This window comes from Rattus rattus, chromosome 1 (assembly GCF_011064425.1).
Source record: "Rattus rattus isolate New Zealand chromosome 1, Rrattus_CSIRO_v1, whole genome shotgun sequence".
NCBI classification, from domain to species: Eukaryota; Metazoa; Chordata; class Mammalia; order Rodentia; family Muridae; genus Rattus; species Rattus rattus.
In genome coordinates this window covers 206,462,562-206,484,158 of record NC_046154.1, presented here as the reverse complement: position 1 = coordinate 206,484,158, position 21,597 = coordinate 206,462,562, and the positions used below count along the sequence as shown (strand labels likewise).

Below are 21,597 nucleotides of genomic sequence, written 5' to 3'. Positions count from 1 at the left end.
GATGTGTAGTGTGAGACCCTTCACTATCGTCACCAATACTCGGGAGATGAAAACTGACCCCCAAATCTCCACAGTGGGCCTGAGGATGCAGAGGACTCCAAGTTTTATACAACGAACAAGACGGCTGTTACCTTTTGAGCCTTTCCCGTGATACCAAGAGATCTCTGGACTGTAAGTGCCATCTTCGCACTCTGAATAGGTCTAGAAAAAGACAAAGGTTTAGTGGGTAAGCTTACGTCAGTCCTGTGAGGAATAGATGGATAACAGTAATAGTAGTAGTAGTACTACTAATAATAATATAATAATAATAATAATAATAATAATAATAATAATAATGAACATAAACCCAGGCTGAGTGTGATAGAGCTTTACCCTGTATTTCTCAGCTAGAAAACCTAAGATCTCTGCCAGACCATACAGAATTAACCTTCTAGAAGGCATTAGCACTGAGGCTGGATTTTAGCGTGGGCAAGGCCCTGGGTTTGACCTGGATGACACACCTGCACAGATATCCAAGCTTAAAGTTTTGAATAAACGATGAAGCCATTATCTTTATTTAAACAAAGGCAGGGCTGGGAGATAGCTCAGTCAGGAAAATACTTTCTGTGAATGCCTGACACCTAAATTTAACCCCAGAACACAAAACACAATCAAAAAAGGCTGGTAGAGTGGCTAATGCTTATAACCAGTGAGAGGCCTTGCTGCTAAAAAAGAAAAACTGGACAAATGCCCAAAGAGGAACGGCACCAACACCAGCACACACAGGGTAATCCCCAGGACAGCCCTAGTGCTGAAGCCCAGTCACACCATTCTCTGTTTTTTTAACATTTATTTATTTCATTTTTTACTTATTCACTTTACATCCTGCTCCCTGGCCTCGCTCGGTTCACCCTCCCCCACAGTCCTTTCCCTCCATTCCCCCTCCCCTTCTCCTCTGGTGAGAGCCCCTCTGGGTATCCCCCAACCCTAGCACCTCAAGTATCTTGGAGGGTAGGTGCATCCTCTCCCACTGAGGCCAGACACGGCAGCCCAGCTAGAGGAACACATCCCACAGACAGGCAACAGCTCTGAGACAGTCCCGCTCCAGTTGTTCAGCACCCACGTGAAGACCAAGATGCTCTCATGGTACATACACACGTCTATTTTAACACAGTACAGCTGGGGAGCCTAAACTAGGACACGTAAATAAGTTAAAAGACAAAAGGGTCAGGATAGAAGAAAACCTCGAGATTGGGTTTAGTGCTTTCCGAGTTCTACATTTGTTTTAATTAATTTTTTAAATTGCATTTAAATAACTAAGATTTAAACCCTTTGCAAAAGGAGGATAATAATATTGACCAGGCCAGCCACAAGCAAGCACAGCTGTGTAACAGTCGCCATGCTGACATCTTAAGTTTCTATATGGTAAAACTGGCATCACTCCCTGAGGCTCCTATGCCATATCTTTCCTTCCATGTGTGTGTGTGTGTGTGTGTGTGTGTGTGTGTGTGTGTGTGTGTGTGTGTGTGTGTGTGTGTGTTTGGGGGAGGCTCCCTGATAGGTCTTTCAAATGAAGACAACCTCTGTTTCCTCCTCTACCTTTTCCCGGTGTCCATAGTGCTCTGCATACCAAACCATGCCGTACAGACACAGGAACGTAGTGAAGGCCTGCAAGACAGAAAGACACAAAGCCTTTTATAAATGACAGCACATACACACTCTCCACTTCCCAGGAATTGGATTTCTGTGAGAATCCAGAAGATCTGTCTTCGGTGCAAGAGTTCAAAATGTTTGGGGTGATGGACATGGGACAGTCAGGAATGGGTCTGACAGACTGGTGCTGGGCAGGTCATATATACTCCATTTTTAAGAAGGATAACCCTTCTTAAGGTGGGACCAGACATAGGGCTCTACCCCATACCCATCTCTCAAGAGCAGAGACTCAGCTTAAGGAAGAGAAGTTCTGGATAGAAAATTCTCATGTAGCATCTTCACGGCCATGCCTGGGAGCGCCTCCTTAGGGACAGAGAGCAAGGACAACACTACCCTCACTGGTCCTGGCTTCTGGGTGCCAGTTGCCCCACCTTGACCCTCGTTGCCATTGCTCTTACAGACAGGAAAGCAGAGACTGAAAGTGTTGTACAACAGCCTGAGTGAGATGAAAGGGCAAGTCGGCGCTACCCGGAAGCCAGGTGTCTGCGTCAGAATGGACTGCTCACCACGCCTGCACACACCTTAAGGGAGACTCCGCTGTAAGGGTAAACGTGCAGGCAGTTGGCCCACTTCATGCAGAGCTTTCCCATTCTCACAGTCAGCAAGTGGATCAGAAATATTTTGAGGAAGAAAAAAATGTATTGGTACCGAACATGAAGAGTTTTCAATTCTCATCATCATTCCCTGAAAACAAGTTGCACAGTGTTCGTGTTTTACCTACATATGCTTCAAATGCCATAGAAGGACATGCAAGTACGAGCACAAAGCTACTGTGGGATTTGATGGCTACTGTCTTTGTATTTCCCAAAGGGAGAGCATGGAACCCATCAATCATGGCTATTAAGAATCTAAATTTCGGGTTGGGGATTTAGCTCAGTGGTAGAGTGCTTGCCTAGGGCGCAAGGCCCTGGGTTCAGTCCCCAGCGCCGAAAAAAAGAACCAAAAAAAAAAAAAAAAAAAAGAATCTAAAATTTCAAAACGTGTCAAAAAACTTAAGTTTAGGAAAAGTTTCTGGCTGCCCAGACTAAGTGACAAAGAACGGAGAGAACAAGAGGATCAGGAGAAAGGGAGGTATTTGGAGGACAAGGAGGCACCAGAAAGAGAGAGACCTTCTACTCAAGGATGTAAGTGAGGTAAACAAAATCGACCAAGCAAAACAGCCTGCACGTCTAGAACACTCGGGCCAAGAAGTCCTTAATACCCGGTTTATTTCACACGATTGCCGTCAATGGTCATTATTACCTAACACCTCACCCTAACCATGGGGACAGGTATGAAATCACAGTGAGACCCTATCACCCTGAGAGGATAATTTTAGTTCTTCCTGAGAATCATAGCTCTAGATTGAAAAGGCCACTCAGAGAGTCTTAAGTCACTTCCCATGTTAAGGGAAGAAGAAATGAGCTCAGAGAGGTGAATGCTCTCCAGGGACACAGGTGCCATGGACGAAGAAGCACAGCAGAGCACAGGTTTCTTGATAGGCTGAGTCTTAGTTTTAAAATCTAACCAGATACAAAGTTAATGTCTTTACATCTATCTCCATCCCTCCGTGAAGCTCCTTAATCCACTGAGGGAAAATAAAAGCATCGTCGGAACAGCACACTCTAGCCATGCTCACTCTGCCATCGTCTGGTGGGTGAAGCACAGACAGTAAAGGGGTAGAACTGTGAGCCCCTAGCCTTATGGCATGAGCCTAAGCTCTGCCCCATTCCTTCATGTTGGCAACATCTGCTGAGTGTCTCTGAAACTAGTGCCCTCCTAAAATCCCCAAACAATGTGTCTCAGGGCTCCGGTTGGCTACCTGCTTCCTTATCAAGGAGGTTTCCATAGAGACACAGTGAACATGAAGCCCAATTCATATTGCAAACGAGCAGGTCTCTATATGATGTTTTAAATATGGAGTTTAAAAAAACAATTCCTAACCTCTAACATATTCTAATATTTGTCCAATTTTCTCATATACTAACATTAAATTTGCCATTTTTCATGGAAGGAAAATGTACCGTGTGATCGCCTGTGTGTGTTAGGATTTTTACAAGGGCACAACAGGATGTCCTATGCTTCACACTGGGAGAGGGAAGCTAGGCCTCTCTTCCCAAAGCACTGCCTGCAGAATGAGCTTGGGAGGAGAAGGTAAGGCCTCTTTGGTCTGCCAGTGCAGATGCTGACCATCAGAAGGCGTGCAAGCTCTTTCCTTTCCTTATCTCCTGAGCTTGTGCTGTTAGGTTGCAGCTGGAGTTCCCTCCAACAGGAAAAAAGGCAGAGCCAGCTGTGCAGAGGGACCAGGCAAACACAGGCAGGTAGCAATGGAAGGGTGCTTATCATCATGATCATCACACAAAAAGCCTGCTGTGGTTGCCAAATCTACTACTTCACCTAGGTACAAGAGGCCCATTTTCTACTTGGTTCAAGAGACAAAAGCTTGTAATTTATGGGTTTGCGATCATACCTGTGGAAATCTAGACAAGTACCCACTTAAAATGTCAAAGTCTGGATTTAAAATAGCAGTTGCACAGATTGTGTTTACAGAGGGACAAGGAAGGGAGAATAGAGGACTCTGGAATGAAAGCCAGGCAGTCTGTGCCCAAGGGTGGGGCAGTAGTGAGCATGCATAACCCAGCTTAGCACTCACAGTAAGGAAATGAACATTAAAATAGATGACTTCTTGATAACTTTATTCGCCAGTACATGAGATGCCTGCTTCCACGTTAATCTCAAGTTCTGTGCATGGTGGCTTGTCAAGGAAAGGGGATAAATAGGGGCTTTGTTTCTCTGAGTACTGTGGTGTAACTTACTGCTCTCTTTTTGCATAATGATCATCTCACTTCTGAGTGGGAGATCAATCTTGCTCTTTAGTAAAGGTTGTGGTATGGAAAAGTGTTGAGAGCCCATTTCCATTCTTTTTGATTATAAAATATGCATGGTAGCAAGGACTTGCTGCTATGCCTTGGGTCTTGAATGTCCCTAGAGGTCCATTTTAACCTGGTTCATAGCTTGCTGCAACTGGGAGGTGGTAGGAACCTCCAACGTGAAAAGTCCAGTGGAAGGTCTTAGATCACTAGGGAACTACTCTTAAGGGCGCTAATAAGTCTCTGCTTCCCATCTTTCAAAACCCCACCATGTGAAGGTCTGCTGTTTTGCATATGAATTGGGCTTTATGTTCTCTTGCTACCACACCTCCATTGCAACCTCCTTGGTAAAGAAGAGGGGCAGCAAATAATTCCTCTATGAACACTCTTAAGGACTCTATAATTATGTTGTTCTTTAAAATAGTCTGTGAGAATTTACTGAAGGGAAGACTTCTTATTTAATTAGTGTAAATCCCATCATTTGCCTAGTAGGAGGCAGTTTCTGTTTATTGAAAGGTTAAAATGATGTTATAGTAAGTGTATCAGACACCTTAATATAATCAATAATGTAAATAAACTTATCAATGACAAGACCAGATTTATAAATAAAATGATAAAACTGGGGATTATAATTTCATTTTTTGGTTGACTTATGTGTATATGTATATTATATGCCTGTGCCCTAACATGTCTGAAGAAAAGGTAGTTGTGGGAAGTTAAAGAATCTAAAAAGGGAAATGAGGTAAGGGAGATGCAAGAGGGAGGAAAATCAACAAAAATAATATTTGCAAAAGCCCTAATAAAACCTAATCTATTTCAACTATCAAAAAAAGAAAAAAGAAAAGAAAAGAAAAGAAAAAAGAAGAGGGGCAGCAATTGGAGCACTGAGACTCCCTTCCCTGGGGATCGGGGATCTTCAGAGATCACCGACTTCAGGAACAGGTCAGAGCCTGTTCTTTTACATCAGGCCAAGAGGCAATGTGCTAACACCATGGGGTCAAATGATTGTAGATCGAAGCCTCCAAAGCTGTGAGCCAAAATAAACCTTTCTCCTTGAACTGACCTCAGGTAAACCTTTCTCCTTGAACTGACCTCAGGTATTTTTTTTACAGCAATGCCAGCTGACCAGCTCAGGGGCCTTTCGTCAAGCTGAGTCCTCTCCCTGCCTCCCATGCCTGTCTTCAGAGTCTCACAGTCACCTTATGGACACCATGTAAGCTATACTTGGCCTCTTACATCTAACTGCTCCATGAAATCCCATCCTTGGCCAGCATCTCAAGTCTCTATGGAGTAGCTTCTAACTCCTTGTATAATTTCTTGGCATCTCCTGGTCCCACACAGCGACAGTTTGGGTCAGGTCCCCCTTACCCAACTGAGCAAGCCTTACCCAATGCTACAGAGCAGATACGAATTCCAGTGAGGCATGAAATGGGACAGGACATCTTCATCTGTACATTCAATCTCAGCTCAGATTGCTTATCTCCCCTTCTCACAGCTGCTCTCCTGTGCCCTGACCTGTTAGCACAATTTAGAAACCCCAGAGTTGCCTTCAAGTCTCTTCTGGGTAATTACTAGGCAACAGTGTCCTGTCCCGTTATCTCGTGAAAACAACTAACAAACCAAACTAGTCCTTTCCTTGTACTCCACCCCTCTGCTTCACTTCCCCGTCACTGGTAAACAAGATCCCAGCAGCACACTCCAACTTAACGCTCTCCCTCTAGACCCCATTCTGCAGAGTATTTCTCTGGGACAACAATCAGACTACATTATTTCATCATTACAAATCCTGGAAGAAGTAATACACATATGCTTAGCCCTTCCCACGTAGGCAATTCCTATTCTCCGTCAGTGTTCCCAGTTTGCTCTCATTCCCCAAAATAGGCTACCATCCTGAGGCAGTGGGCACTCCTCACAGTCCCATGTCTATACAAGTTGATGCTTTGGCCTTGATAGCTCTAGTCTTTGCCTCTCCAACTCATCCTTTACATACTTGCTGAGATTCCTGCGTACCAAGTTCTGTGCTCGTGACAGTGGGAGGCAAAAGATGACTAAGCTTCTTCACACAAAGCACAACACTGTGGAGGCAGATATAAACAAAACCTATTCTGTCTGCCACACGGGGAGGGGATTGGAAGAGCCAGGTATTACGAGCTGGCTGGCTGGTCCATGATGTCCTGTGGTAAGAAGTTTCCTCTCTCACAACTGCGGGCACACTGGCTTACCTTCTCCCTGGCCCCATGGCTCTCCTATAGCAGACTGGGTAAGAAGCCCAATGTAGGCAGGTCATAGTCCAGTCCATACCTAAAGTGCCATGCCAGAGAACGATTCAAGAAGACCAGAAGCAAAACGTCACATGCACTTAACCTTCTCCTCCCCAGACCCCTACTCCTTTTTCTAATCTTACCAGAATAGAAAACTACAATTAATTTTGTTCTTTAGTTAATTAGCTAATTAATTAACTCTGTACTTAATTACTTAATTAGCTCTTACTTGGAGCTACTGCCTGTTACTGTTCAAGATCAAAGAAGGCAGAACAAGGTGCTCTGGTGAATTCAGGATTTCTAACCGACAACATCCCCGCTTCCAAAAAGATAAAAAAAAAAAAAAACAGACATTGAAAAAGTAACAACAACAACAACAACAACAAAATACACCTTAAAGAAAGTCAAAAACATGTGTTTAATAACAGAACAGGATGAAGCTGGTCAGATGATAAGAGACTCTATAGGGCAGAAGGGCTGCTTTCTCCCTCAAACTGGAAGGGAGAGTGAGCTAGAGACAAAAGGGAATGCGACAGAGCATAAAAGACTTGATGGCCATGACAGCTACTTGGGATGAGTACACAGAAATTGTACAAAATGTAAAAATATGAAATCTAAGGTCAGGGAAGACTGGATGAAACTGTGGCTTCTGCACATGGTCAGACCACCGTAATCTTGAGCTTACAACATCTGTGGTTTCTGCAGATGACCTGAATACGATTACGTTAGTCATCATTCCAAGGTTTCAGCCTAAAAGGTGAGCAAAGGACAGAAATATGAAAGGATGGAGCTTTGGGCTGCAGAGTGTGCATCTCCCTAGGGGTAGGTGTATCCTATGGGCAGAACACCTGTGGTCTGACTGCCTCCCAAACCACTCTGCGGTGCCAGTGTGTCTATACCCAGGTATAGTGACGTGTATGTTATACTATAAAAGCCACAGTGATAGGACGAAGGAGAGGGCATGGAAACTGTCCTTGTTGCATCTTCAAAGTCTTCAAGTTCACCTCATGAAGACATATTCCCAGAAACTAAGAAACACATAGATGGTGCATCTGCTAAGGGCATGTTTGGAAATGGCTAAGGTGGCCCATTTCAGATGCTGTATGGCTGTGTTTTATTCTTAAACTTTTAGACTAGTGTCCAGTTTAAAAAATGTCTATGAACTTCTAAGGAAAACTTGGCGCACAAGGGACTGTTATTTTAGTATTTCTATTTCCCTTGGAAACAGCTAGGGAGCTCAGCTGACACTCTGGGGTTCGAGAGTAAGAACTTACCACACAAAGAAGCCAAAGTACCACGTAGAGTATCTGGGTCTTAGAGAAGAGATCTTGTCCAAATTTGATGCAAACAATGGCTTCCAGGAAACCAATGACCCTAAGCAGAAAACAACAAGAAGGTCAGTGTTAGTTCACCTTGTTAGAGCGTGCCCATTGCCAGAAACATGCAATGGCTGGGTCACAAATGGTCAAGATTCCTGCTCCAGACACAGGTAGCAGGCACTCCTCAAAAACCCTTCCTCCCTACTGCACTTGTGATGGAAATACTTTCCCCCTCTTCTCTCGAAAATTATAACTCGATCCTTTTTTTAGTATCTAGAAACACCCAGCATTAACCAAGAGTGGACTCACATGCTAAATTAGGGACCCTTTGAAGCACAGAGAACCCACTATGTTTGAGAGGTAGTTCAGTTCTCTGCTTAGAGTACAGCTGCTTCAGAGCTGGTTGCTGGGACTGGAGACTGCCTCCTCTACCGTTCTTCTGCTGTTTTCATATAGCTCTTGGCATACACAGGTATTAGAGCCATCTAATACAGTCTGTCAATACTGCATCAACCATATTCTCTCCCAGTCCTTCAAGAGATTCAGATTAAATATCCTTTGTTTTACTAACAATGTAAGCCCTTTATCCTCTCTTGAACTTAAGCAATTTTACTAAGAACAAAACATGTTAACAACATATGCATATAACTCATGATTTCCGTTTAAATTAACAAAAACTACCAGGCCTTTATTAAGGCTCAGAGGTTGGCGGTAAGAATGGATGAGGTTAGGACTATATAGTTAGCTAGATAGATATCAGACTAAAGATGTTCAATTAATTTAAAGGGTCTATGTTTCGGAACAGAATCCACACAGTCAATTATTGGTGAGTGAGTGGCTTGGCCCCTCTGTCCACTGGCAGACACGAAGAACAGTCATCATTGAATACATGGCTGGCTCTACACAACAATAGACTAGGCTCATTTCAGCAAAGCAGAAAAATGAACAGAAAGTCCTTTTGGAAAAGAGCTTGGAACTCTTTTTCCTTCTGTCTGTATCTAAACAAAGTTAAATGATTGCCATCTGAAATTAGAGAACACTGCTCTTTAACAGCCCCTCCCCGCAGAAGCTCACGATGCATGACTAAGCGTCATTTAAACTCGTAAATTCTTACCAAAGACAGTATTCCAGTCTGGAAATCTAGACCATGATTTAACCCTAGATTGCAGTCAATTTTTGGTGCTGGTAAGAGTCACCCTTTTGCTGGGACGTTCTGAACAATGAGGTTGTATTCAAGCATGGCTTGTGAGCCAACTGTCTGACTAGTCATTCTGTTTTCTGGTCAGAGTCCAGCTGCTGCTAGAGAACTTGTTGCTGTGGGCTAGAGCCTGACTCCTCTACCCTTCTCCTGCTGGGACACAAGTGTGACTACCTTCACTGAAGGCACACGGAACATACTGAGCATGAGAGAGTTCTGATTGTTCACTCAGATTTGAGTCCTTTTTCAGAAAGTATGATGTTATGGTTGACATGTAAAACGTCCTCCTCAACAAGCTTGTATTGGCATATTAACAGTTAGTCTCCAGCTGATAGTGCTGTTTTAGGAGGCTACGGAACCTCTAGGACATGGGGCCTCAGCAGAGGAAGTGGGTCGCTGGGAAATAAGCCTTGAGGTTTATGGCTAGCTGCACTCCATGTCCTCTTTCTGCTCCCCGGTCCACAGAGTTCTTGCTGCCAAAGCCTTGTCACCCTGCGCTATCTGCCTTCCCCACCACCGTAGACTCCACCCTCGAAGGATGAGCCAGAAGAAAGTCGTCCTCCTTTAAGTTGCTTTGCCATCTATTGGTCACAGCAGTGAGAAAAGTAACTAATACACACACACACACACACACACACACACACACACACACACACACACAGAAGCTTCATAAAATAATTACAGCCATCATGAAGTGAAAATTATAGGAGGCTATTGTTTTCAATTAAGCTGTTGCCTCAGGCCCCGGTAGAGTAGACTAAAAGTCAGAGTGGAGTCACTCACTCATGCCGAAGGAGTTCCATGTCACCGAGCAGAAATCAAGATAGGTATTCACTTGATTTAAGAACTGGGATTAGAGATTACAAAACTGAAAACTGTGCCAAATCAGCCAATTTCATAAGCAAAGGAGATTCTTTCTCCCTGACCCTACAGTGTTCCCCAATTCTAGGAAGCAGGAGCACTTAGGATCTTTAACTAAATTATAATTTGTCTACTGACACCTGCTTTGGCAGGTTTCTATTCTGCTTCATTTTTACTTTATTTTAACGTTATTTGTGGAAATGTTTTGTCTGCATGTATGTCTGTGCCTGTGGAGACTACAAGGGACCAGTGTTGAAGATCCAAAGCTGCAGTATCTTCATGACACAGGATAACAATGGGATATCCTAGAGGAGTTCCCGTGAGGATCCAGTATTGAAAGTGTAGCAGGGGCCAGAGGCCTTGAAACAGATCAGTGACTCACTGCAACGAACATTTGAAAGTAAAGATGGGTGGACACGCTACAGCTTCCATGACAAACTTTCTTTTTAAATCTATCATATTTTACTTTATTTTGGTGGGAGATTGCAAGGGCAAAGTGGATATGGAGGGATAGGGAGGTGAATGGGATTGTGATACATGATGTGAAATTCACAAAGAATCAAAATAAACTTAACAAAAGGAAATGGGCTTGGGGATGCTGTCTTTAGGAGGCAGTCACTGGCCAGCTCTTGGATGCATCCAGTAAAAATCAAGCTTGCTTCAAATTTGGCTCAATGTTGTGGTGGTGGTCTTGTTCTGGCATGGTAGGATTAATATTTTCTAGAGTCCCTCAGACCTACCGCCCAAATTCTAAAGTGGGACATGTACACCTTGAGAGGTTCCAGGCTCCTGGCATGCTTTCAGTTTCAGGGACTATCAGCAGGAGCTGCAACACTGAGAGAAGCAGGAAGCATCCACAGAGGCCTCCCTGGTAAACCAGTCTAGTCTGTGGGGATCCTGATCTGGGACATGGCAGAAGAGATTCCAACAGAACCTGAATATTCTCCAGTCCAGGGCAAAAAGGGAGATGCTGCACCACCTACTGGGAGTTTTTGGTCTTATTTTATGTCTCCTTTGTCTTCTCTTGGGCTTAGTTCTTACTCGCTGTTCTGACTTTTACACTTTTGGGTTAGTTGGTTTGTCTTGGACTCGGGGTGACAGAATGGATGGATGGACATGAGCAGTGGATGGATAGACATGAGCAGTGGATGGATAGACATGAGCAGTGGATGGATAGACATGAGCAGTGGATGGATAGACATGAGCAGTGGATGGATAGACATGAGCAGTGGATGGATAGACATGAGCAGTGGATGGATAGACAAGAGCAGTGGTTGTTAGTACTACTCAGCAGTAACACAGACAGCATGTGTAATAAGACTAGCAAGTCCAACAGCCCGGTAACCTACACTCTGAAGAACTCTAACTTTACTATAGCAAATCTCCAAACATTCTGTGAGACTGAACGACTCACACTTGGGGTTGACTGGTCTTCCCAGGGCACTTTTGATTCCCAGATAGCCTGGGCAGTGGTAAATGCCATCCTAGGTAAGCCTGGACACTCAGATCAGATTGGATACATCTTGCATTGGTCTGAAGCAACTTCCAAACTGACCCACTGTATGGTCCACAATGGACAAGGTGGCCAAGTCCTGATTGTGAGCAGATGGGCTCTTCATGGGCCTGTAAGCAGAGACCCAGGAGGCCCCTCTGAAAACTCTTTTGCATGACTCACAGGAGGAAGAATCCCTCCTTCCTCCACATAACCATCTTTATTCCTTTTCTCCCTTTCTTTCCTCAACATCCACATTCACTACCCCAGTGCCCACCACCCCAGACTCACTCTGTCCCCTTGACCACATCTCCCCTATCCCCACCCCCACTCTTCCTTTCACTACTACAGATCTCTACAACTAGAAGAGTCAGAACTTATCTCCCTTTAAGCACTAACCCTGACTCCTTAATTTCTCTAAATGATTTTATTTTTTTCAATCACCTCCCCGTGTGGGACGACTGTCAGAAGATTTTTTCATACCCTTTCCACTACTGAAAAACAGGGAACTGATTCTCACAAAAGCAGTTGAAGCACTTCCAGAACAGCTTCAATGACGAATGACCAGAGGGTAGAGGCAATTGCCAAGACAGAGACCCCAACAACGCAGAGATATGTAGGTCACTCAGTGACTACCACAAGGTTCTGTTAGAAGGATGAAACGGGTAGCCCAAAACCTACTAACAGGGCCCAGATGAACTGTCTTCAGGTTTCTTGGAGCACTGCCTGAATGCCTATCACTTATAAACCCCTATACACCCAGAGGATCCCACAAATCTCAAGGCAGATGGGGTGTACCACCATACGGTATTACAAGCCTCAGCTACTTTCCCCATGATAAGACTGAGACCTTTACAAAAGGACTGATTGCCTATTAAGGAAGTGAGTCACTGGAAATATGACTGCCCAAGCCTGAAACAGGCAGGCCCTCCAAACCAAGCCAGCTCTATACATGGAGATTAGTGAGGCTGAGGCTCCTTAGAAGTAGGCCCCCAGGAGCCGATAGTAACTTTCACTATCATAGGCCAGTGTGCATATTTTCTGGTAGACATGGAGGCTACCCACTCAGTATTATAGGAGCCCTTAGGACCCCTTACCAACCAAACAATGGAAGTACAGGCACGATAGCGAATATCAAAGAATATAAATGGATTACTGAGTGGACCGTTAACCTAGGAGGAACTACGACTCGTTGTATTCATGAATGTCCCTACCCTGTGTAAAACCTCTGGAACAAGTTCCAGGCAACAATACTGCTCTACCGAGACACTCCTAGGTTGCAACTGGGGGGCCCTTCCTATTAAGTGAGGAATATCTACTCCTCCAAAATCCAACCCATCCCCTGGAAGGGACATGAAAAAAGTTATCGATCCAGGAAATTCCTACAGTTTGGGCAGAGGACAATCCTGACTTGGCCAAACATGTGCTACCAGTTACAGTGCAACTAACACCTGGATCGATGCCCATTAGAGCTAAGTAATACCCGATCAGTTTGGAAGCCAGGGACACATTAAATGCCTCCTTGAAGTAGGTATACTTATCCCATTCAGTAGTGGGCTATAGACCACTATAAGACTTGTGACAAGTGAACAAGCATGTAGAAATAATTCACCCAACGATTCCACATCCCTACATTTTGCTCAGTCCTTTATGGTACTTTAAAGATGCATTCTTCTCTATCTCCCTGTCAAAATTAAGCTTTGCGTTTGAATGGGCTGACCCTGAACTGGGCATATCTAGACAAAGAACCTAGACCAGACTACCTCAAGGGCTCAAAACCTCTGTCAGGTGCTTCTAGTCCTGCAATGATTTGATGTGCCAGGCTGGGCTGATAGTGGGAGTAGAGGTGGAAGTGGGGGGTGGTGATTTTCCCTTCTCCTCAGAGAAGGGGAGGATGGTGGAAGGGCTGTGCAGGGGGATGGTAGAAGCTGAGATCTGGATGTAAAGTGAATAAATACATTAATTAATGTGGAAAAACCCTCTCTCTCATCAACTTCAGTGAATCTCTAAACCAGCATTTAAGTCTCTTCCATAGCTAAGTTCCCTGTCATGGCCTTGCTTTAATTTGTAGTTATTTATTACTGGCCACCAGAAGACTATGTGAGAACCACCACAGTTCTTTTGTAAACTCTAGCCCAGTTACACTATAGATTTTCTAAAAACAAAGCCCAAACTGGCTCAGTCCAGGTTCCCTTCTTGGGATATGAACTGAGAAAAGGGAAAAGACTGTTTTCCCAGGGCCACGTAGTGACCATAATGCAAATCCCAATCTAACCACCAGAAAACAAGTTCGGGAGTTCCTGGGAGCTTTTTGCTATTGCCGAACCTGTGATGTCTGCTTCTGCTGGGGGCAACAGCCCACTGATAGACAGGAACATGAGCAGGTCTTTAAGAACTTAGAACAGGCCCTTGTACAGGCACCAGGTCTAACTCTCCCTGGTATCTTCAAGTCCTCTCACATTTACATCCATGAAAGAAAGGGCATTGCCAAGGGAGTCCTGACTCGGAATCTGGTTCCCTGGAGAAGGAAGATGGCCTCCATCCCAAAGAGACTAGATCCTGTAGCCTTGGGATGCCCCTCTCTGTTTAAGAGACATCGCAGTCACTATAATTCTTGAAAAAGAAGCTAACAAGCTCACAGTGGGACAGACTAACTGTAACAGCCTCATACATTGTGGAAACCCTGGAGGGATGCCACCAACCAGTGGATGTCAAATGTCTGGCTCAGTAGCAAACCCTTCTTTTAGATAAGAACAGACCTTTGATAAACCCTACTACCAATGATGACCCTGAGGAACCAATCTATACCTGCACGGGGATGTGGGATGCCATCCAAGCTATCCAACTGGACCTGACAGACATTCCTCTTCCCACCAGAGAGTGAGTCTCTATGAGATGATGGCAGCTTCAGGTGTGTCAGGACAGTGGTGGTCACAGGTCAGAAGGGGGTCATTTGAATGAAGCACTGCCCATTTCACCCAGACAGCAGAAATAATTGCTCTGACACGGGCTTTAAGATGAGCTGAAGGAGGAAAAGGTGACGTCTACACAGACAGCTGATAGGCTTTTGCCATGGCTCATGTTCATGGGCAGATTCGTAAACAGAGGAGCTTACTCACCTCAGAGAAAAGACTACTAAAAATAAGCATGAAATTGTCCAGCTGCTAGAAGCCATGTGGCTCCCAAATGAATTCACAAGGACGGCAGAAAGACAATGGCTCCCTAACTCAGGTAACAACAAACAGATCAAGCTGCTAAGACGCTGCTCTGGGGCAACCCAACCCTAAGAGGTCCTGTAACTATCTGCTATCCTGGAGATGTCCTGAGTACGACCCAGAAGAGTTCACGCCATCCTCTGACTGGGGCTCAGGATGGTGGCTCTTGCCTTCCACTGCTCTATGCACTTGTCACCTAGACAGATCTCAGATGTCTGGACACTGAGGAAAAACTTCAGAGCATTTCTGAAGCTATCTGACCATGCCCAGGTATATGCAAAGAAGGGCATGCGTCCCCCCGGATAATGGAGTGAAGGTACTATGCCTGGTGAATTCTGGGAACTGGACTTCACTGAGTCAAGCCAGGACTGTATAGCTACATATATCTGCGGGTCTTTGCTGATACCACCATGGACTGGGTAGAAGCCTTTTCATCCTGAGCGGAAACAGTCCGAGTGGTAGCCAAGAAATTAGTGAAAATTATTCCCAGATTTGGCTTCCCCTTGTCTCTGGGGTCTGGCAATAGCTAAGTTATCTCAGTTGCTCTCTAAGGTTCTTAACACAAATTGGAAACTTCATTGTATGTACCGTCCTCAGAGCTCAGAAAAGGCAGAGAAGATGAAAAGAACGCTAAAGGACATTTTAACTAAATAGATCCTTGAGAATGGTGGTAACTCTGGCCTCACATCCTTCTCAGGGTCCAGTACACCCACTTCCAAAAAGAGTTCACTCCACAAGAAAGAGTCTTGATCTCTTGGGTACAGGATGGACTGTCCCACCCCAATCTTTGAGTCCTTAAAAAGATGGCAGTTAACCTTGGAAAGGAGTTTCCCTTAGGCTGCTCAGCCAGCTGGGTACAGTCCACCAGATTACCCATTCCAGCTTGGAGACACTGTATTAGTCCATTGCTTCAAAACTGACCAGCTTGAAAGTAGACGGAAAGGCCCTTCCGTCATGTTTCTCCAGACGCTGGCTGCTGTTAACATTGCTGTTACTCCTGCCTGGGTTCACCGGTTACTTAAAGAAGGCACCCGATGACTCCACGGAAGAGGAACACGACCCCCGGAGGTGGAAAGGGAATGAAAACAGACCATTAAAAGTCAAACTTTCTAGCTTTTGACTGTCAGTATAACTTTAAACATTGTGTTCTTGATGTTGGCATTCCCACCATGATTCTCCTACGGCTAACAGTTTTACTGTTTAATTTTCAACCTACGCGAACAGAACCTAAATGTATCTTGACAGGGGAAGTAAAAGGCACCCCTATTATAAAAAACACTCTGATATTGTCTTCCTATGCAAAAATACTGCTTTTATCCACCAGGGCCCATAGTTTAGACAAAAATAAAAGGGGACCAGTCGTTCCACATGGATAGAGGATATTTAGGATGGATATTAGGACTAATCTAACTGACCCATCTTTCCAGAATACAGACTTCAGCATGATCAAATACTCTTTAAAAGGTTCTGATACTGGAAATTACAGATTTCTAAATTAGAATAGGAAGGGAAGATTGATTAATTACTTTAACTGATTTATTAATTACTACCCATAGTAACCCTGTCTATAACTTACACTATGGGGCATTCTCTGACTTCATCTAGCACTAAAAGCCAATGAGAAATTCCTTCTGTCAGAGGAGATTTCTCTGTTCCTGGGCTCTTAAAAAGAAAATCTGTACAGAATAGAGTTTTCATATGAAAATTATACGAGGATCATGGGGGAAAAAATGGAACACCTCCCCACTCCCCTAACGTTTTAAAAGCTGTGGCTGATGTTTCTGTCAATAAGGTATTTTCCTTCACTGTCTGTGTTTTGATTGTGAATGTTCTTATTGTAATTCCACTTCTTATCACACCCTCCCCTTTGCCCTAGGATGGATTAGCCCCCTTCCCCCCCCAAAAAAAACCCAATTTATTCTGCACTCTCTGCAGGGTACAGGAGTTTACGTGGGCTAGGTTAGAATTCTAAGAGCTCTGCCTGAGAATCGCAATGATTCCTTATATCTACTGGATACCACTGCAGAGGCTACTACCTCAGCTCAGCCTTTGATGTCAATCCCAGGGCTGTTGGACTACAACAAGAGGTTTCTAATTACACATAGCTTGTCTAATTTCAAAAACTACTAAAGTAAACTACTAAGTAAAAAAGAAAATTAACTGAAATTAATCAAGAAATGGGAGAACTGAGAATAACTGTTCTACAAAGTAAGAGTTACTATAAATTACCTGTTACTTAAACATAATCTTGGCTGTCTGCAATTTACTGAAATGTGCTGTTCTAATATCTCTAATTTCTCTCCTACTATTAACAACTAAATTACTGATCAAGAAGAAATAAAATCAAACAAATTTTGACAGGTCAATATACCTAAGATGGCTCTCTCCTTTCACTGGTCTTCTCATATTATTTCTACTAGTTACATAATTGATCCCTGTGCCTTCCAATGTGATGAGAACACCCTGACCTTCCCTAAACCTCTCCAATCACTTTCTCTGATCACAAGTCAACCGTGTGGTGCTCAGTACTTCTTATTGCGCCATCGTTTCTCTTCTGTAAGCATCCTTTGTAGCAACCACTTGTGACTTTAATTCTTAAAAGGAGCCCAAGAAATGGACTTGGGGCTGTTCCCTTTAACCAGACTTAGGAGGCAACCTCTGGTCAGCTCTTGAATGCACCCTAATAAAAATCAGGTTTCCTTCAAATTTGGCTCAAAATTATGGCAGTGGCTTTATTCTTGTCAGGTGGGATTAACAGAGCAAATACAGACAGGATCAGCTGTGGGGTTCTCTGGGTGTGGGACAGGAAAAGGAGGCCTGGTATGGGCAAGGCACAGACAAGAAGTGAAAGGAACAAAAAGAACTGATAATAGTTGAAGACTACCTTAGGGCTTGGCAGTCAGTGTGAGGGAAGGTTTAGCATAAGTTGTACTTATTAATAAGATCATTCTGGAGACTGAACCAAACTGTAGTAAGAACAAGAGAGTAGACACAGGATGCCTACCACTACAGTCTGGACCTGACTACCAGAGGAAATGGTGGGAAGTAGTGAGAATGCTCTAATCACAGGAACTCATTCAATCAGCCAGTCTTCAACCCCCGGGGCAGATTCCTATGCAACAACCTTCTGAAAGGTTAGCTACTCAAATGACACTAGTTTGGGCTAAATCCAAAGGCTTGCCACAGAGAAAGCCTGTTAACCCCCTACCTTCCCGTCTATCTCTAGATGCCCTGGGGTGGACATTTCTTTTTATTCAGTTCAAATGTCAGTATCTCCAGACTGAAGAAGGTAGCCAGACAAGACAGTCTGACAGATCTCAGCCAGTGCACCCCTTCTGAACCTTTGATGCCTGCAGCCACCCTGATCTTGATGTAGCAAAGATAAAAGGCAAATAAACATTGGAATTGCCTGAGGCCTCTGCCTAAGGGCAGATACTGGAGATCCTACCTAGCTTTCTTAGTCTGATCTGCTTCCTTAGTCCAGATCTGCTGCCTTAGTCACAGGTCTTCCATTCTGTAGCTAGGTCCACTGAGTAGAAAATCCATGTTAATGCAGGGGCAGGGGTGTGGAATTCCTCAACTAATGGAGCAGATGGTGTGTGGGGTTATTACCAGAACGGAGGCTAAGTGTACAAGCCCAACCTAGGCAGCATGTACGGAGCTTGTATCTTGTCATCAGAACCTACTCTAGATTATAAGGATACCACATCAACACCACGACCATGTGGGCCACCTGTATCATTAAAGGTTCATTAAGGAACCTTTCTTCTGACTAAGAGGAAAATGAAAATTAAAATTAAAATTAAAAAAGCTCTGGCCTATTGCTTCTCGTCCTTTTGGCTAAGATCAAGTGTAGTATCTGTTCTTATCAGTTTAAAAAAGCTCTGGCCTGGCTTGAGACATAACATTCCAAATCACCCAAAACAGTTTTATTCCAGTCAATCACCTGGGCAAGGGACCACACCTTAGGAAGGTGAAACTACTATTAGCTGTGCTAAAGAGACAGAATAATCCCTTTAATAAAATAATGGCTTTTCTTTCCCAGAATCTATTCCTAGCAGACTCTACCAGCCACTGTAAAATTCTGTTGGGTCTGTTGACCTTACCATGTAATTTTCCGGTCTCTCTGAGATTCTAGCTAGAACCTAATAGGTTTTGGGGTTTTTGTTTATTTGTTTGTTTTCTGGAAAACAATTTCCAAAGACTTCCTCATACTGTTTCTAAACCCTATCGTCTGCCATGTGGTTTTCCTCCCATCTGGCTTAACCTGCACAGCATTCTCCTCCTCTGGGAGGCTGCTAGGAGTTACAGCTGGCCTGGCCACATGGGTCTTCTCTTTTTTTCTTGGATATTTTATGTATTTATATTTCAAATGTTATCTCCTTTCCCCCCTCTCCCACAGCCCCTCCCCCTGCTTCTATGAGGATGCTCCCACTCAATGCCCTACTCTGGGGAAACAAACCTTCACAGGACCAAGAGCTTTTCCTCCTATTGATGCTGGACAATGCCATCCTCTGCTACATATGCAGCTGGAGCCATGGGTCCCTCCATGTGTACTCTTTGGTTGGTGATTTAGTCCCTGGGAGCTCTGGTGGGGTTTGGTTGGTTGATGTTGTTGTTCTTCCTATGGTGTCGCAAATCCCTTCAGCTCCTTCTGTCTTAAATCTAATAAAATTGTCCTTTTGAACTTTTCTTGACTTTTAATTCATTAATCAGCAGGAAACAAACCTGTTCCTGCATCTCTAGATGATTCCTATAGGAACTGATCTTCAGAGTACAATCTCAAGACTGGAAACTTGGTGAGCATTTTTTAATTTAACTTGTCACGGTTACTCAGGAAGCCAGACAGTGATCCTAGGGTTTGGGAGTGGGTGTTCTAATTAGGGTTTTACTGCTGTGAACAGACGCTATGACCAAGGCAACTCTTATAAAGGACAACATTTAATTGGGGCTGGCTTACAGATTCGGAGGTTCAGTCCATAATCATCAAGATGGGAACACCAAGGTGGGAGCATGGCAACATCTAGGCAGGCATGGTGCAGGCAGAGCTCAGAGTTCTACATCTTCATCTGAAGGCTGCTAGTGGAAGACTCACTTCTAGGAAGCTAGCGTGAGGGTCTTAAGCCCACACCCACAGTGACATAGCTATTCCAACAAGGCCACACCTCCAAATAGTGCCACTCCCTAGGCCAAGCATATACAAACCATCACGGTGGGCTTCTAGTTCTGGCTGGAAAGAATCAAGACCTTTTTTGGAGGAAGTAAGAGTTTCACTGACCTGAGAGAGAAAGCTATGATTGTGCTCTAGGACTTCCTGAGCTCAGGAACCCCAAGGGGAAGGGGACAGGAGGTCCTGGGCTTGCATCAGGATATATACCTTTAGAGTTTGAGGCAAGATGTAATCTGAGGAAAGAAAATCAGCTACTAAAATCACTTAAAAGCGAACACTAGAGTTCTTGTGATGTGAGAGAAGTTTTCTTATGCTGAGGTGTGAGGAATGGCAAGCTAGAAACTGAGTCAACAGTAAGAGGATGATGGTGTGAAGTGGCAGAGATGGTGTGAAGTGGCAGAGATGGTGTGAAGTGGCAGAGATGGTGTGAAGTGGCAGATGATGGTGTGAAGAGGCAGATGATGGTGTAAAGTGGCAGAGATGGTGTGAAGAAGCAGATGATGGTGTAAAGTGCAGATGACGGTGTAAAGTGGAGATGGTGTGAAGTGGCAGATGATGGTGTGAAGAGGCAGATGATGGTGTGAAGTGGCAGATGATGGTGTGAAGAGGCAGATGACGGTGTGAAGTGGCAGAGATGGTGTGAAGAGGCAGATGATGGTGTGAAGTGGCAGATGATGGTGTGAAGTAGCAGATGATGGTGTGAAGAGGCAGATGATGGTGTGAAGAGGCAGATGATGGTGTGAAGGGCAGATGATGGTGATGATGGGGCAGATGATGGTGTGAAAGTGGCAGATGATGGTGTGAAAGGGCAGATGATGGTGTGAAGAGGCAGATGATGGTGTGGCAGATGGCGGTGTAAAGTGGCAGGTGATGAAGTGGCGGGTGATGGTGTGAAGAGGCAGATGATGGTGTGAAGTGGCAGATGATGGTGTGAAGTGGCAGATGATGGTGTGAAGAGGCAGATGATGGTGTGAAGAGGCAGATGATGGTGTGAAGAGGCAGATGATGGTGTGAAGAGGAAGACGATGGTGTGATGAGACAGATGATGGTGTGAAGTGGCAGTGGCAGATGATGGTGTGAAGAGGCAGAGGATGGGGTGAAGAGGCAGATGATGGGGTGAGGAGAAAGGGATGGTGTGAAGGGGGATGACGGTGGGAAGTGGCAGATGACGGTGTGAAGTGGCAGATGATGGTGTGAAGTGGCAGATGATGGTGTGAAGAGGCAGATGATGGTGTGATGAGGCAGATGATGGTGTGAAGTGGCAGATGATGGTGTGAAGAGGCAGATGATGGTGTGAAGAGGCAGATGATGGTGTGATGAGGCAGATGATGGGTGATGATGGTGTGAAGAGGCAGAGATGGTGTGAAGAGGCAGATGATGGTGTGAAGTGGCAGATGACGGTGTGAAGTGGCAGATGATGGTGTGAAGAGTATAAAGGGTACCAAGGGCTGTGACAAAGGAACAGTGGGCCTTGGAGGAAAGGCTCAGCAAATGGCTAAGCACAATATGAACAGTCAGTAATGGCAACCACTAATCAGGG

The 21,597-nt window shown here is 44.5% G+C and overlaps 1 protein-coding gene and 1 pseudogene across 1 annotated transcript in view; one reads left to right on the top strand and one right to left on the bottom strand.

Moving 5' to 3' along the window:
• The window catches only part of Ptdss1 (phosphatidylserine synthase 1), a 64,718-nt gene that overhangs the window by 4,690 nt on the left and 38,431 nt on the right, over positions 1–21,597 (bottom strand). Inside the window, exons 10-12 of the mRNA XM_032914215.1 lie at positions 8,077–8,176; positions 1,579–1,647; positions 132–201 (exon numbers count right to left, since the gene is read on the bottom strand). Of these exons, the coding sequence (XP_032770106.1) occupies positions 132–201; positions 1,579–1,647; positions 8,077–8,176 (239 nt within the window). The remainder of the gene's footprint in view (positions 1–131; positions 202–1,578; positions 1,648–8,076; positions 8,177–21,597) is intronic.
• Positions 18,708–18,810, top strand: LOC116890629 (annotated as a pseudogene).